At 39.4% G+C, this 18,074-nt stretch overlaps 1 protein-coding gene across 2 annotated transcripts in view; it reads right to left on the bottom strand.

Moving 5' to 3' along the window:
• dsh (Segment polarity protein dishevelled) overlaps positions 1-18,074 on the bottom strand; it is a 357,971-nt gene that overhangs the window by 221,720 nt on the left and 118,177 nt on the right. For both annotated transcript variants that reach the window (XM_067141180.2, XM_067141181.2), the window contains 2 exons: positions 15,069-15,312; positions 1,055-1,183 (listed from right to left, as the gene is read on the bottom strand). In XM_067141180.2, coding sequence (XP_066997281.1) covers positions 1,055-1,183; positions 15,069-15,312 — 373 coding nt within the window. The remainder of the gene's footprint in view (positions 1-1,054; positions 1,184-15,068; positions 15,313-18,074) is intronic.

Genomic DNA, 18,074 nt, shown 5'->3' with positions numbered 1-18,074 from the left:
GCCAGTTCTTAGTACATGGCACAACCAAGCAATGGTGGAGGTAGGTAGACACAACCAGAATGGGCAAGGAGAAGAAAGAATTTTGAAGCCTGTTGCCATTGTAGATTACACAGCGAAAATGGGAGGGGGGGGGGGGGGGTCGATCGTGCTGATCACTACCGCTCATTGTAGTGAAAAGCCTGAAGTGGTGGAGGAAATTGTACTTCTGGGTGTTGGAGGTAGCTTTGGTGAACAGTTTTCACCTATATAATTTGCAACATAAGGCAGAAAATAAGCCCGAAGTGAATCACAAGACTTTCAGGGACCGAGTTATTATGGGGCTCGTTGGGGACGTTAGAAACAATAATACCCATAAGCGTGGCCAGAGGAGCTGTGACAAAGAATTTCAACTGAATGGGAAGCTACACATCATAGATGCTCGGAGGACAAAAAAAACAAGGACTGTGCCGTGTGTTCAGACAGGAAAGCGAAAGGAGGCAGAAAGGAGACATCATTTTTTGCCAGACCTGTCCAGGGAACCCAGAACTACACCCGAACGAATGTTTCCAGAAGTACCATACTTTGAAAAAAAAATCGCTGATAATGTGGTTAACATGACTGATAATAAATAAATTTTCAGTTTATATTATTAATGTAAAAATTCAGCTTTTTTACTTAAGTATTTCCTTGCCATACTTGCCTAATGTCAAATTGGACCTGTGCAGGATGCAGGTGGGAAATCAATTAGACCCCAAAGAGTTACTGTATAAACTCATTCTAGAAATATAGAGGTACACCCTTTCTTTGGGCAAATGCAGATAAACCTACCGCACATGTATTAAGTAGGCAAGATATACCCCGATAAAGTGCACCATCCTTTTGGCAGTCCTTGTTCTAAGAGATTCTTCGGTGGATCATATTTGTCTCAGTAAGTGTACAGGGCAGGAACAGAACCAAACAAATTCATGTGGGATCCATAAAGAAATAGGTGCAAGTATCTTGGAAATTAGGTGACTGGAAAAAGGGAGGTGCTTGACATTCAAAGTTAAGATATTATTAAAAGAACAATACTCACCCTGGCTTTTGAACAACTTCACGCAACACCCTAACAGCCTCATCATTAGACATGTTTTCAAAGTTAATATCATTAACTTGCAATATCATGTCACCAGGTTCTATACGTCCGTCTATGGCTACAGCACCTCTGAAAAAACAAATCTATACTAAATTATAAAAAAAATACAATACAATTCGTAAAATAAAGAATCAATGAAAGAAATAAACATTACCTTATCCCTTATTAGTTTAGTTAAGTGAATATTTCACCTCACTTGTTTTTTATTTCAACAACCAATGAATAACCAATATCACTTCATATACAGATTAAATTTAATTTACGAAATCGGAACATCATATGGATGGCAACGGAAGGATCATATAGTGCATACAGTACAGTACAGTACATAAACATAACAGAAAATTGTATTTGTAGTGCAATTATAGTCTTGCATGAAATACATTGCATGCTGGATTATATTTCAATGGCTTTTCAAGTTTTACCACATTTTTTCTGCCAGTTTCTTAATCTCTCCAACTTTCTTCCATCATTGATTGCCCTGAACACCATCACTGCATCAGTGACGCTATCAGCTACATCTCAAAAAATGATCGATCATAAATGTGACTAAAACAAAATACTGAATCTTTCATAAAACAGCCCATAAAACCACAGCAGTTAACACTGTTACCCCGAAGAACCAAGTAATAGAGAGTCAACTCAGCTATCTATCTTGGTATAGTATTAGACTCAACACTTTTCTGGAAAAACCATATTGATTATACAGTCAGCAAAATTACACCTTTGATAGGAATAATGCACAGATTAAGATACAGTAATTTCTCTCACCAACAACTGAAGTGTATATATTATGCAATGATCCACTCACATCTAACACACATAAGCTTCATTTGGGTAAGATGTAGGAAAGATTGTTAATAAATTGGAAATCCAACACAAAAAAACAACCATCAAAATCATGTATGGATTCCCCTTCCTCAAAACCATCACATGAAGTTTTTCCGGAGTCAAATATTCTGCCATCCCATAAGCAAATTACATTTTCATCATCAATCTTTATGTATAAGCTGGACAGGAAAATAACCCACTGTGTTAACTTCTCCCATTTTAGTGAAACTCATAGTTATGAAACTACAGTATCATTGAGGATATATCCCCCTCACTCCAATTCAGTAGGGTATGGAATGAAAGGCATAAAATCATCAATGTTTAGGAAATTGCCTCCTTTGACAAATACAGCTTTACACGAGATCACTTTCTGCTAATTTGTTGACAAAAATGAAAAATATTGCACAGCTATGTTGGAATTGTCTAAATCAGCGCTGATCCTCTAGGGCTGAATTTAACAAAGATATCCGGCATGTTAGCACAGGGGCAGGGAACAACTTTGTTTCTCTTCCGGCTTTCGTTGGAAAAAAACCCAGACAAATACCTGTGCATGAGCTTTCTGGTGTTTTCAAATGCCTCTATCTCACAGGCACACAAGATGAGGTTACACACACTAACCCAAAACGAGAGTAATTTTTACATCATACTGACATTTCACTGATATTATAAAACTGAATCATCATGTATGGTATGTGGTGAGGGTTACCGCAGTCGCATCCTAGTTCATGAACCATGGGCAAAGGCTCAGTGGCCAAGTAAGTAGTCCTGAAAGTCAGGATACCAGTTGCTATGGAAGAGAAGTTGTGGGCATCTTGAACATATTCTGAGATAAGGCCTTCCTTGTGGTCAGGTAACTAGGACTACACAATCCACCGATGGTCCCAAACCCAACAGAGGTGAGATTCTCACTGGGACTGTGTGTAGCTGGAGATGCATCCTGCTTCACAGAATTTACCAAGTTCGGAATATTTTAAGCAACCCTCGGACCTAATCGAGTAATGGAGTCCTGCTTCCATTTGACAGGCGAGGAACTACTTGGGAACAACTTGGCGAATGAAAATGGAATTCATTGGGGAGCTATCAATATTAATGGGGCATATGGATGAAAGGAAGCAGAACTGCCAGAATCAGCATGGAGGATACGTCTGGATGTGTTTACAGTTAATGATATTCGAGTAAGGGGAGATAACGAGGGAGATATAGATTTAAAGTGTTCCCAACACGTGTTAAAAAGGGGTAGGACTGATCACCAGGAATATTACTGCATGAAAGATAGTTTGTCAGGAATGTAAATGGGCGACCATGTGAGGGTACAGACTAGAATTAAGTTGATTAAGTTTCATGAAGCACTGAGAGACAATGTAATCAGTGTCAACAGCAAGGATAGGATAGTGCTAATGGACGATTTCAATGCAGGAGTTGCAAAGAGAATTGAACGAAATGACAAGGTGATGGGTAAATATGGGGAAGATATGGAAGCTAATAGGAATGATAAACAATGACTGGACTTCTGTGCTATTATAGGATTAGCAAGTACAAATACACTGTTCAAGCATGAGGGTATTCACCACTACACATGGGACGGTTCAGGTACCACATCCACAAAGACAATATCATAACCAGCTTTGAATACAGGAAATATCTTAGGAATGAGAGGGTATTCCAGCGATTTTTTTATGATAATGACCATCTGCTCTCTAATGAACTAAGTACCTCCAGGCCTCGGATAGAGAAAGTGAAATATGTCTGCTGCAGATGGATAAGGGCAGAGAATCTTCACAATGAGGACATTAGATGTACATGAATATAATTGGCAAAAGTTCCAAAGAATACACAGCACGCAGGTTCAGGGTAGAGAAAAACGAAACAAAAGTGTTTTAGAAAAAGCAAGGGAAAGCCTAGGAACAAATGTGTGTAAAGATGGAAAAAAGCAAACATCTTGGTGAAATGATGATATGAGGGCAGTCTGCAAACGTTAAAAGGTATAAAAGAAGAGGATTGATGCAGACAGGGAATTGTACTTGGATAAAAGAAACAAAGCGAAACAAATAATGGTGGAATCCAAGAAGTTGTTTTTCATCCAATGTAAACACTTGAAAAAGAGACACCAGCGAACTCGGATGTTAGTTTTGCGATACGATAAAACCTTGTTAATTCAAAGTCGTTGGGACGCAACAATCGGACTTCGAATTACATGATTTAGAATTAACCGCCAACTCGTACTTCAGAAATGCCAACCCTTTCCGCATTACAAAATATTCTCAGACCCGATACTGCATGCAGTTAACATTGATTCACAGTTTAAACCTTTCAAACGCCATGGAAAAGAACTATTCCCAAAATGCATCCAGCTAGGTGCATTTACATTATTCAAATAATGCACCTGGATAACTCACTGGCAAACATAACCACACGCAACGAAAGAAAAAAAGGGAAAAAATTATTCAAAGACGAGGAAAAGTATGTGCTGGCTCCTCTGTGCAAATACTTCGTTCATTGGATTACTACACTGTATGCATTTTAGATGCCTTGTACTTGCACAGAAAGTACCCGACGACCTTAAAACTTCGTGGCTTTTCGAACTTTCCTATGATGAGGGGAGAAAGTCTTTCGCTTCTGTCTGCTTACGAATTTATTGTAGTTATGAGCCACGCTTTTTTGGCAAGTGTTCGCGGATTCCTCTTCTCTGCACAAAGCCCGGTACGTGATATTGCGGAGTTCCTTAAAACGCTGAATACAAAAGAATTACAATTTCACTCGAACTTAGTAACTATGAAACACACTGTCGACACACTGAAGTGAAAGTACGGAAAGACGCATTCTATCGTGACCTGGAGATATTTTGAATTTAAATTATACTGTAAAATAAATAAATAAATACATACATACATACATAATTATTAAAGACTGATATGCCTTTCAGCGTTCAGTCTGCAAGCCTCTGTGAATTTACTAAACATCACCACAATCCTCTATTTGCAACTAGTGCTGTGGCCTCATTTAGTTCTACACCTCTTATATATAAATCATTAGAAACTGAGTCTAACCATCGCCATCTTGGTCTTCCTCTACTTCTCTTACCCTCCATAGCAGAGTCCTTTATTTTCCTAGGTAACCTATCCTCCTCCATTCGCCTCACATGACCCCACAACCGAAGCCGGTTTATGCATACAGCTTCATCCATCGAGTTAATTCCTAACTTAGCCTTTATCTCCTCATTCTGAGTACCTTCCTGCCATTGTTCCCACCTGTTTGTACCAGCAATCCTTCTCGTTACTTTCACGTCTGTTACTTCTAACTTATGAATATAATATATACTGGGTCCACCCAGTTTTCACTCCTGTAAAGCAAAGTTGGTCTGAAAACAGACCAATGTAAAGATAGTTTCGTCTGGGAGCTGACTTCCTTCTTACAGAATACTGTTGATCGCAACTGCGAGCTCACTGCATTAGCTTTACCATACATTGATTCAATCTCACTATATTACCACCCTGGGAGAACACACAACCTAAATACTTGAAATTATTGACCTGTTCTAGCTTTGTATCACCAATCTGACATTCAATTCTGTTGAATTTCTTACCTATTGACATCAATTTAGTCTTCGAAAGGCTAATTTTCATACCATACTCATTGCACCTACTTTCAGGTTCAAAGATATTAGACTGCAGGCTTTCGGCACAAACTGCCTTTAAGACCACGTCGTCAGCATAGGCCAGACTGCTTACTACATTTCCACCTAACTGAATCCCTCCCTGCCATTTTCTATCTTTCAGCAGATGATCCATGTAAACTACGAACAGCAAAGGTGAAAGATTACAGCCTTGTCTAATCCCTGTAAGTAACTTGAACCAAGAACTCATTTTACCATCAATTCTCACTGAAGCCCAATTGATTGATTTTAATAATCCACCTTTAATTCCACAGTCCCCCAATATGGTGAACATCTTTTCCCTTGGTACCCTAATATATGCTTTCTCTAGATCTACGAAACATAAACACAACTGTCTATTCCTCTCGTAGCATTTCTCAATTTCCTGGTGCATACTGATAATCTGATTCTGACAGTCCCTCTGTGGCCTGAAACCACACTTATTTTCTTCCAACTTCCTCTCAACTACTGATCGCACCCTCCCTTCCAAGATATCAATGAATACTTTGGCTGGTATACTAATCAACGAGATACCTTGATAGTTGTTGCAATCCTTTCTGTTCCCTTGCTTATAGATAGGCGCAATTACTGCTTTTGTCCAATCTCTATGAGGCCATTTCATCCCTGCCTTCCCACTACACTTCCCAATTTCAGGTCTAATTTCATCTATTACTGCTCCTTTACGACAATGGAATTTATTTACCATCCTTTCCACTTCCTCAAGCATAATTTCACCAACATCATTTTCCTCGTCTCTGTTCGCAACACCATCAGGAAGATTTCCTTTTAAGTTGAGAAGATGATGAAAATATTCCCTCCACCTCTCCAGTGATTCCCTGGGATCTATTATGAGTTCACCTGAATTACTCAAAACAATGTTCATTTCCTTTTTCCCTCCCTTCCTAAGATTCTTTATTACTGTCCAGAAAGGATGCCCTGATGCTTGACCTAGCTCTTCCAGGTAATTACCAAAATTTTCCCACGACTTCTTTTTGGATTCAACAACTATTTGTTTCGCTCTGTTTCTTTCATCTACGTACCAATCCCTGTCTGCCTTGGCCCTTGTTTGGAGCCATTTCTGATAAGCCTTCTTTTTACGTTTACAGGCTGCTCTCACTTCATCATTCCACCAAGATGTTTGCCTTTTCCCATCTTTACACACAGTTGTTCCTGGGTATTCCCTTGCGGTTTCTATTACAGCATCCATGTATGCCACCCATTCTCTTTCTATATCCTGAACCTGCTTACTGTCTACTGTTCAAAACTTCTTACTAATCATATCCATGTACTTCTGTTTAATTTCCTCGTCCTGGAGATTTTCTACCCTTATTCGTTTGCACACAGATTTCACTTTCTCTACCCTAGGCCTAGAGATACAGTAGAACCTCGATAATTCAAAATCCCGCCTAATTCGAAGAAGCTCTCGTTCCCGGAAACGTGAGATACAGTTTTGCATGTTATTTCAATTGTTTAATTCGAAATACGGATAATTCGTAATTCGAAGTACAGTATCGGCCTCGTTACCGAAATTCAGACTTTTAATTCGAAACTGCCTTTACATTTTAAAACAATAGTATGTTACAGAGTAATTTCAACTCGAAATTTATCCGCTCCGCTTCATAATAGAACGCGCGTTCCGGAACATGGAGGGGTAACTTTCGGCACTTACACTCACTTCGGTGGGTCTACAGTGCGCTTCATGATTGCTAAGTTGAATGAAATTGGAATTCTTTTGCATTCAACCTTTTAAGGAACGCCGTAATATCACGCAACAGGCAGTGTGCGGGAAAACAAAATCCGCAAACACTGGCGATGCCGATAGTTGACGAAAAAACGTGGCTCATATAATAAATTCGTAAGCACCGAACAATATTGTCATTACCGGTAAAACTGCATTGCTTTATTTTAATGCGAGCCTAAACGGTCTTATTGTTTTAAAGGAGAAATTGCCAGCTGGTAAATCGTACAAGGGTGAAGGATGGGGGTCATAGTAGTGCGTTGCAATGCACATGGGCGCGAGATACTTTATCGCCTCGTCATAGGAAAGTTCGATAAGCTACAATGTTTTAAGGGCGTCGGGCACATTCCATGCCAGTACAAAGCATCTAAAAATGCAGACAGTACAGAAATCCAAAAAGATAATGCGTTTGTACAGGGGAACCGGCATAATTTATTCTCGTCTTTGAATTGTGCGATTTTTTTTCTTTCGTTGCATGAGGTTATGTTTGTCAGTGATTTATCCAAGTGTATTATTTGAACATTGCAAATGCACCTTGTTGGATACATTTCGGAAATAGTTTTTTCCATGGCATTTGAAAGGTTTAAACTGTGAATCGAGGTGATTGCATTCCTAAAAGAGTTCCTGAATTCAAAGTCGGTTAGGATATAGTCTATTATGGATCTGGTGCCCCTAGCCTCCCATGTGTAGCGATGAATAGCCTTATGCTTGAAGAATGTATTTGTAACAGCTAAACCCATACTAGCACAGAAGTCAAGCAAACGCTTCCCATTCCCATTAGCTTCCATATTTTCCCCACATTTACCAATCACCTTTTCGTATCGTTCAGTTCTATTTCCAATTCTCGCATAAAAATTGCCCATTAGCACTATTCTATCCTTACTGTTGACCCTGACTACCATGTCACCCAATGCTTCATAAAACTTGTCAACTACATCCTCATCTGCACAGTCACATGGTGAATACACCGAGAAAATTCTCGTCCTAATTCCTCCAACTGCCAAATCTACCCACATCATTCGCTCATTTACGTGCCTAACAGAAACTATGTTGCGTGCAGTGGTATTCCTGATAAACAACCCTACCCCATACTCTGCCCTTCCCTTTCTAACATCCATCAGGTACACTTTATAACCTCTATCTCTTCCTCGTTATCTCCCCTTACCCATACATAATTTACTCCTAGCACATCCAGATGCATCCCCTTTGCTGACTCAGCCAGTTCTACTTTCTTTCTTCCGTAAGCCCCATTAATATTGATTCGTTTGCCAAGTTGTTTCCAAGGAGTCCCTCGCCTGTCAAATGGGAGTGGGACTCGGTCACTCCCATAGGTCCGAGGCTTGCTTAAAATGTTCTGAGCTCGGTAAATTTATGAAGCAGGATGCTACCCTACTTATACATAGTCCAAGTGCGGATCTCTACTCTAACGGGTTATGGACCGCCGGTGGATTGTATAGTCCTAGCCAACTGAGCACAAGGAGGGCCATGACTCAGAATGTGTCTGAGATGCCCACTTCCACTCCATAGTAACTGCTATCCCGACTCTCAGGACCACTTACTAGGCCACTCAGCCGGTGCCCACGGTTCACGAACTAGGACGTGACTAAAGTAATTTTTACAAACGTGAACAGTTTTAAATTAAAAGTATGAATTGTTTTTCGTTTAAAAATGACAATTTGGGTCAGTCTTCTATCTGCAGTTACACAAAGCATAACTGTACACCCAGCATTGAAAATTAGGTGAACAGGAGCGTATTGTCAACCTTGACGCAAATAAAACCCGCACCCCAATTTCGTACCTCAATTTCTTTTTAAAAATATGTGAGGATTATTCGCATAAATAAGGTAGTTTTCACCCGTACTATCGATTATTTCTTGTTCCCAATTAAATATTTTTAAAAAGGCATTCCCTATAAAATCCGGTCTCTAGTTATCACCTCTGTTTTGCTCTTTCTCCACACCGATTTTCATACCATATTTCTCAATATTGTCATTTAAAGCCTACTATTAAGTTTTAATAAAACATTTAGCATTGTTAACATAAAGTACCAAATTATTATAAGTTGATGAGGCCTATTTCATTGTAAATGGTCAATGACAAATAAAGACTCTTGATACATATACCTGAATGTTATGAGATTTACCACACAATCTTCGTTCTGACATTGTTGGCGAGAACAATTATTTTGAATGCTTAAGTGAATGTTGAGCATGACAATTCTGGTTGCTGTTTCAGTTGTGGCATATATTTCAAAGCGGTGCACAGTAGTTGTGACCATATGGCTTACTTGTGTTGAGGGCAATTTAAATCCCGTTTGTAAGCAATCAAGCGAGACCATTAAACCTGAAGCAATTGGGTTAAATCACTGGCTTCAAGGGTGCCTCTAATACAGACAAGAGCAGCTAAAGCAGTACAGTAAAACCTCGTTAATTCGAAGTTGTTGGGACTCAAAAATCGGACTTCGAATTACGTGATTTCGAATTAACCGCCAATTCGCAATTCAGAAGTACCAACCCTTGCCGCGTTACAAAATATTCTAAGGCCCGTTACTGCATGCAGTTAAGCTCGATTCACAATTTATACTACCTTTCAAATGCCATGAAAAAAGAACTATTTCCAAAATGTATCCAAGAAGGTGCATTTACAGTATTCAAATAATGCACTTGGATATCTCACTGGTAAACATAACCTCACGCAACGAAAGAAAGAAAACAAAAGCACGATTCAAAGACGAGGAGAAGTCTATGCTGGCTCCCATGTGCAAGTGCTTTATTAATTGGATTACTATACTGTATGCATTTTAGATGCCTTGTATTTACACAGAAAGTACCCGATGCCCTTAAAATCAAACTTTCCTATGACTCTATCCTTGTACGATTTCCCGCCGGCACTTTGCTCGTACTTCAGAAATGTAAGCACTTGCCGCGTCACAAAGTATTCTAAGACCCATTAATACATGCAGTCACCTCGATTCACAGTTTAAACCTTTCAAATGCCATGGAAAAAAACTATTTCCGAAATGTATCCAACAAGGTGCATTTAGAATGTTCAAATAATGCATTTGGATAAATCACTGACAAACATAACCTCACCCAACGAAAGAAAAAAAAAATCGCACAATTCAAAGACAAGGATATATTATGCCAGTTCCCCTGTGCAAATGCATAATTTTTTGGATTTCTGTACTGTTTGCACTTTTATTATAGATGCTTTGTACTGGCATGGAAGGTGCCCGACGCTCTTAGAATATTGTGGCTTATCGAACTTTCCTATGACGATGGGATAAAGTATCTCGCTTCCATGTGCATTGCAACGCACTACTATGACCCCCATCCCTCACACTTGTACGATTTCGCGACTGGCAATTTCTCCTTTAAAACCATAAAACCGTTTGAGTTCGCATTAAAATAAAGCAGTGCAGTTTCACCGGCAATGATAATATTGTTCGGTGCCTACGAATTTATTATATGAGGCACATTTTCTCGTCAACTGTCGGCATCGCCAGTGTTCGCAGATTCTATTTTCCCCGCACACTGCCTGTTGCGTGATATTACAGCGTTCCTTAAAAGGTTGAATACAAAAGAATTCTGAAATCATTCAACTTAGCAATCATGAAGCGCACTGTAGACCCACCGAAGTGAGTAAAAGTGCGGAAAGGTACCACTCCACGTTCCGGAACGCGCGATCTATTATGACGCGGAGCGGGAAAAATTTCGAGTTGAAATTACTCTGTAACATACTATTGTTTTAAAATGTAAAGGCAGTTTCAAATTAAAAGTCTGAATTACGGTAATGGGGCCGACATTGTACTTCGAATTACGAATTATCCGCATTTCGAATTGAACAATTGAAATAACATGTAAAACTATATCTCATGTTTCCGGAAACGAGAGCTTCTTCGAATTAGGCGGGATTTTGAATTAACCGATTTCGAATTATCGAGGTTCTACTGTAGTTATTCCAAGCTCTTTACCTAGAACCTTTTAGCAAATTGCTTACTGGGCAGAATCACTGCTATAGTACCTTGCACTGACTGCCAGATAATAGAATAAAAATCTGACTATTTTATTCCCCTGTATACTGATGGATAATTTCTCAAGCTACACGGTTGCGATAAGGTTAATTTAGCAAACTGCACTTCGACAGAAAATAATATTAGCAACACACTCAACGCCCCTCTTGAGAAACTGGCTTGTAGCTTGCTTTTGCCACAGATTCAGACCAAGTTCTTAAAAAATAACTGCGGTCCCGAAAGTCTAATTTAAAGTTCAGATAATCTGTCTTGATTAAACTGGCCCCAAAATTTATCATACGAAGATGGGATTTTGGTGTTGTAAGTAGCTTTCCTCCCCTGCGAATCATGTGACCTTGCCGTGGTGGGGAGGCTTGCGTGTCCCAATGAAGCAGATAGCCGCGCCGCAGGTGCAACCATATCGGATGGTTATCTGTTGAGAGACCAGACTAAAGAATGGTTCATCGAAAGGGGGGTAGCAGCCTTTCGGAAGTTACAAGGGCAGAAGTCCAGATGATTGACTGATATGGCCTTGTAATAATACTCGACATGGCTTAGCTGTGTTGATACTGCTACACGGCTGAAAGAAGCGGGAAACTACAGCCGCAACTAACTCCCGAGGACATGCAGCTCTCTCTGTATGAATGATGTACTGACGATGGCTTCCTCCCGGGTAAAATATTCCAGACGTAAACTAGTCCCCCATTCGGATCTCCGGGTGGGGACTACACGAGAGGGAGCGATCATCAGGAAGATGGATACTGACATTCTGCGAGTCGGAGCATGGAATGTTAGAAGTTTGAATTGTTGTGGTAGGTTAGAGAATCTGAAAATGGAGATGGAGAGACTAAAGTTGGATGTAGTTGGTATAAGTGAAGTACGATGGCAGGAAAAACACGATTTTTGGTCAGGCGACTACTGAATTATCAACACGAAATCAAACAAGGGAAATGCAGGAGTTGGTTTCATAATGAATAAGAAAATAGGGCAGCGGGTAAGCTGCTACGACCAACATAGTTAAAGAATTATTGTCGTCAAGAGAGACACCAAAACCAATGCCCACCACAATAGTGCAGGTCTATATGCCTACTAGTTCAGTGGATGATGAGGAAATTGAAAGAATATATGAAGAGATAGAAGATTTAATACAATATGTAAAAGGTGACGAGAATCTAATTGTGATGGGAGACTGGAATGCAGTGGTAGGCCAAGGAAGAGAAGATAATACAGTAAGAGAATTTCGATTGGGACAAAGGAACGAAAGAGGAACCCTGCTGGTTGAATTCTGCACTGATCATAATTTAGTCCTTGCCAATACTTGGTTCAAACACCACAAACGATGGCTGTATACGTGGACGAGACCTGGAGACACTGGAAGGTATCAAAAAGGCTTCATTATGATTAGGCAGAGATTCAGAAATCAGGTGCTGGACTGCAGAAGTTTCCCAGGAGCAGATGTGGACTCTGACCACAACTTGGTCATGATATGCCATCTGAAGTTGAAGAAATTGAAGAAAGGAAAGAATACAAAAAGATGGGATCTAGACAAGTTGAAAGAAAAGAGTGTAAGGGATTGTTTCAAGGAACATGTTGCACAAGGACTAAATGAAAAGGCTGAAGGAAACAATAGAGGAAGAGTGGATAGTCATGAAAAATGAAGTCAGTAGGGCTGCTGAAGAGATGTTAGGAAGGAAGAAAAGATCAACTAAGAATCAGTGGATAACTCAGGAGATACTAGACCTGATTGATGAACGACGAAAATACAAGAATGCTAGAAATGAAGAGGGCAGAAAAGAATACAGGCAATTAAAGACTCAAGTGGATAGAAATTGCAAGGTAGCTAAGGAAGAATGGCTGAAGGAGAAGTGCAAGGATGTCGAAGGTTGTATGATCCTGGTAAAGGTAGATGCTGCATACAGGAAAATCAAGGAAACCTTTGAAGAAAGGAAATCTAGGTGTATGAATATTAAGAGCTCAGATGGAAAGCCACTTCTAGGGAAAGAAGAAAAAGCAGAAAGATGGCAAGAACATATCCAACAGTTGTATCAAGGTAAAGATGTAGATAATTTGTTTCTGGAACAAGAAGAGGCTGTTGATGCTGATGAAATGGGAGACCCAATTTTGAGGTCACAGTTTCACAGCTCTGAGAGACCTAAATAAGAACAAGGCACCTGGAATTGATGATATTCCCTCCGAATTACTGTCTTATGAGAAAGCAGCATGGCAAGGTTATTCCATTTAGTGTGTAAGATGTATGAGACAGGAGAAGTTCCATTCGATTTTCGGCAGAATGTCGTTATACCTATTCCCAAGAAAGCCGGTGCTGACAGGTGTGAAAACTACTGCACCATTAGTTTAGTATCTCATGCCTGCAAAATTTTAACACATATTATTTACAGAAGAATGGTAAAACAAGTTGAGGCTGAGTTGGGAGAAGATCAATTTGGCTTCAGAAGAAATGTAGGAACACGTGAAGCAATCCTGACTTTACGTCTAATCTTACAGGATCGAATCAAGAAGGACAAGCCCACATACATGGCATTCATAGATCTAGAAAAGGCATTCAATAGTGTTGATTGGACCAAGCTATTTACGATTCTGAAGGTGATTGGGATCAGATACGGAGAACGAAGAATTATCTACAATCTGTATAAAAATCAGTCTGCAGTTATAAGAATCGAGGGCTTTGAAAAAGAAGCAACAATCCAGAAAGGAGTGAGGCAAGGTTGCAGTTTGTCCCCCCACCTTTACAATGTTTACATAGAACAGGCACTAAAGGAAATCAAAGAGGAATTTGGAAAAGGAATCACAATCCAAGGAGAGGAAATCAAAACCTTGAGATTTGCCGATGATATTGTTATTTTATCTGAGACTGCAGAAGATCTCGAGAAGTTGCTGAATGGTATGGATGAAATCTTGGGTAAGGAGTACCAGATGAAAATAAATAAGTCCAAAACAAAAGTAATGGAGTGCAGTCGAACGAAGGCAGGTGATGTAGGAAACATTAGATTAGGAAATGAAGTCTTAAATGAAGTAGATGAATATTGTTACTTGGGGGAGTAAAATAACTAACGATGGCAGAAGTAAGGACATAAAATGCAGACTAGCACAAGCAAAGAAGATCTTTCTTAAGAAAAGAAATTTGCTCACTTCAAACATTGATATAGGAAATAGAAAGATGTTTTTGAAGACTTTCGTGAGGAGCGTGGCATTGTATGGAAGTGAAACATGGACGATAACAAGTTCAGAAAGAAAGAGAATAGAAGCTTTTGAAATGTAGTGTTACAGGAGAATGTTGAAGGCGAGATGGATATATCGAATCACGAATGAAGAGATACTGAATCAAATTGGTGAGAGAAGATCGATTTGGCTAAATTTGACAAGAAGAACAGATAGAATGATAGGACACATTTTAAGACACCCAGGACTTGTGCAGTTGGTTTTTGAAGGAAGTGTAGGTGGTAAGAACGGTAGGGGTAGACCAAGGTATGAATATGACAAACAGATTAGAGCAGGTTAGCACAGGATAGGATGGCATGGAAGGCTGCATCAAACCAGTCTATGGACTGATGACTCAACAACAACAACAACAACAACAACAACAACAAGTAGCTTTACGCTTCATTCCTTGTCCCAATGTAAAAACAAATATAATTTCAGCAGCATTATTTCCTGATAAGACAGTTTTTACCTGTAACAGAATACAGTAATTCTAACCTACCCTTTCATGATGGAACCAACGTATATTCCACCATCTCCTCCTTTATTGCTCTGACCAACAATACTAATGCCTAGGAAGTTAACTGTATCCATATTGAGTGTTACGGTTATGATGTTCAGGGACATTGTAGAATCAGTGATGGAGGAGAAAGATGAGGTGCGTGACATAGCCGGTGGAGCTCTATGTCTCCGTCTTCGCTGAGGTCTTCTGCGACTCAAATGAAGTCTCGACATACTGCTATGATCTGAAAAAAGAAAGCATATCCATTACTTAATTTGCCAGTAGCTACAGTAAATCACGATTTATCATCAGCCAAACTCATAACTATGCAGAATTGGAGTACGTGACACAGTTCTACTAGTAACTGCGATGTTGACCCTGTGGAAATCTCTGTTAATTCTCTTGCCAGTGCTATACTTTCTTATGATCCATTACTGTATCACGTTATTAATAAGCACCAACTTGAGAATTCTGTGCTTGGGCCTATTATCGAAACCCTTTCTTCTGAGGAACATGTTGTCCCTTATGTTTTGTATTGTCCCTCTCACCATGACCAGAAAATGAAAATTGTCATCCCCTCTGTTTTAGTGCCTATTCTGTTATGAGTATTATCATGAAATTCCCCTCGAGGGGCATCACAGAGTTTTCAAGTCTATGGAAAAGACTAGAGAATTTCTAATCTAGAAATCAGTGGATGGCGAGATTAATGGACTGGTTGAGGCATGTAAAATTTGCATGGTAAGCAAGCATCCATTGAACACTAAGGTTGGCCTGTTATCTTCACATCAGGCCTCTCATCCTATGGAGAGTCCCTATATTGACTGCATGCGACGCATTTGCAAAATCCAAAGGAAATGGAAATAAATTTTTACTTTTGTGCTACGGAACCAAGGTGGTCTTCCTCAGGCGATGCTGAGGTTGGCAAAAAGAGGTGGCTTCATAAGATAAAGGCAGAGCCTTCATCTAACAATGTGAACTTAATCTACGTGTGATAAAGGGAAGATTCCACAGTTCCCTTTATTGTGTAACAGGTTGACTTGCATATACTTTGATTTAATATACAGTTTTCTATGATTTAAACTTATTATGTAGGTTTTCTCTGCAGTCTATGGACTCAAATTTTATGTCCCTAATAGGAATCTTGTAAAATGTAAGGATGCACGAGTGCATACCCTTGTTTCCCTTCTTCACTTTGTTTTCTGACGACTCAGTTTGCGATGTTTCTAAATTTTTCTGCCCTCCTTTTGGGCCTTAATTTTTTCCTCCCTTAGTCGTGAACGAGTATGGCTTGTCCACTGAGTCATCGGACCTTATGTCTTTTAGGTGTTACCTTTGGTATTGAACTCTGAGCACTACAGTGTATTCAGCCTCCTTTTTCATTGTGTGCTTGCTCTTACTAATCTACAATTTTTTCTCGTCATGGCCGTGTAGTATGGGCTTCGGCCCCTATAAATCTTTCTGGATCACTCGATACTTCCTTCGAATGTGGCTCCCCTATTACATAAGGGAAACAAACTTAACAGCTGCTTAAGCTTTTAAAAGTAGAAAGTATACTCTGCTTCAAGAGCAAGACGTATTTGATACTAAACATTAATGTAATTTCCTGGCCCATACAGGGCGTTTGTAATGTGTAAATTATGGGTCAGGGTTCAAGACCCTTTCGAGGTAATCTTATTCTAGAAGCTTTGGCTCCCTTTCGAACTGTGTAAATTTCTATTTTTCCTCTGCTATGGGACTGATTGTAAAGGCTAGCCTATCTCCGAAACTTTGTAAATTTACATAACCTTTTGGTCAGAGTTTCACTGATGAACTTGGCGAAGTTGGAGTCCTTTTTCCCCAGATTGTAAATTAAGCTTATTAGCTTCTCTGTATGTATCATCAATGTTTCCTTCTGGTTGAATCTTTGTTATTGTTGTTCAGAAAAGATATAAAAATTTAAAAAAATTTTCAGTATATATTGTTATTGAAACTTAAACTTGTGGTTCATGCTTTGTCCAGCAATTCACCCCTCACGCTCCCCCCCCCCCCTGCTCCACGGAAATCACCATAACAGTAATAAGAATTGTTATTATTATTGCTCCTGCAATTTTTGGAAATGGCTAGGTACTGAAATTTTGTCCAATTCACTCAGCCCATCTAGAAAGAAAACTTCCCATTATTCACACTAGAGAATATGATTGTTTTCAGAATGAATTTAATTGGTCAGAACAAAGAAAAATGCCTCTTAGAGAATATGACAGCATTCAGCATGCCTTATTTCACATTGTTTAGTTGTAATAATGCATTTTGCTGGTGAATGAAAAATTAAGACTACCAATTAAAACAACTACACAACTCCCTGGGAACTGGGAAGGGAAGTACTGGATTTTATTACAAATAATGTGCTGATTATGTTGTCAAAAACAGAAAGTTTATATCGCATCAGAGAAAAGTTATCGCTGTTTATGTTTTTCGCTGCATCTGCATGCATACGTACATGCGTAGGCTATCTGACTAGAAGTGCTGACTTTATGTGAAGAGGAAATTGCAGGTGTGTTTATATAACTTACCGGAGTGTGATGTTAGATTTGTATTAACTAGTTGAAACCGTGGTGGTAGGTGCTACATCTTTCATACAGTGTGAAATTTTAAACTCTGCTGTGCTGTTGTTGTTGTTGTGCTTAAAAAATTAAGCAGCAGAGATGTGTTTGTGTCAATTCGCCGGATTGCTTTTGTTACATCTGCAGAGAATTCACAACTAGTAAACAGAGGAAACCAATTACAAGACTGTTGAAAACTGCATGTCACCTGTATTTTGGCTGTCCACCCAATACCTCATGGGAATGACTTACCAATACCAGCAGCTCCTTCAAATTGGCAAGAACATTCAGAAACAGAGGACAACGAATCAGACAAGGGTGTAATAGCATCAACATCCAGAGAGTCATCTTACAGTGCTATGGAAAGAAGATATTCACATTTTCCTTCACAAAACGAACTTAATGACTAAGTGCGTGACTCAAATCT

This window comes from Anabrus simplex, chromosome 2 (genome assembly GCF_040414725.1).
Source record: "Anabrus simplex isolate iqAnaSimp1 chromosome 2, ASM4041472v1, whole genome shotgun sequence".
Lineage (NCBI taxonomy): Eukaryota > Metazoa > Arthropoda > Insecta > Orthoptera > Tettigoniidae > Anabrus > Anabrus simplex.
This window is presented reverse-complemented; position numbering and strand designations above follow the sequence as displayed.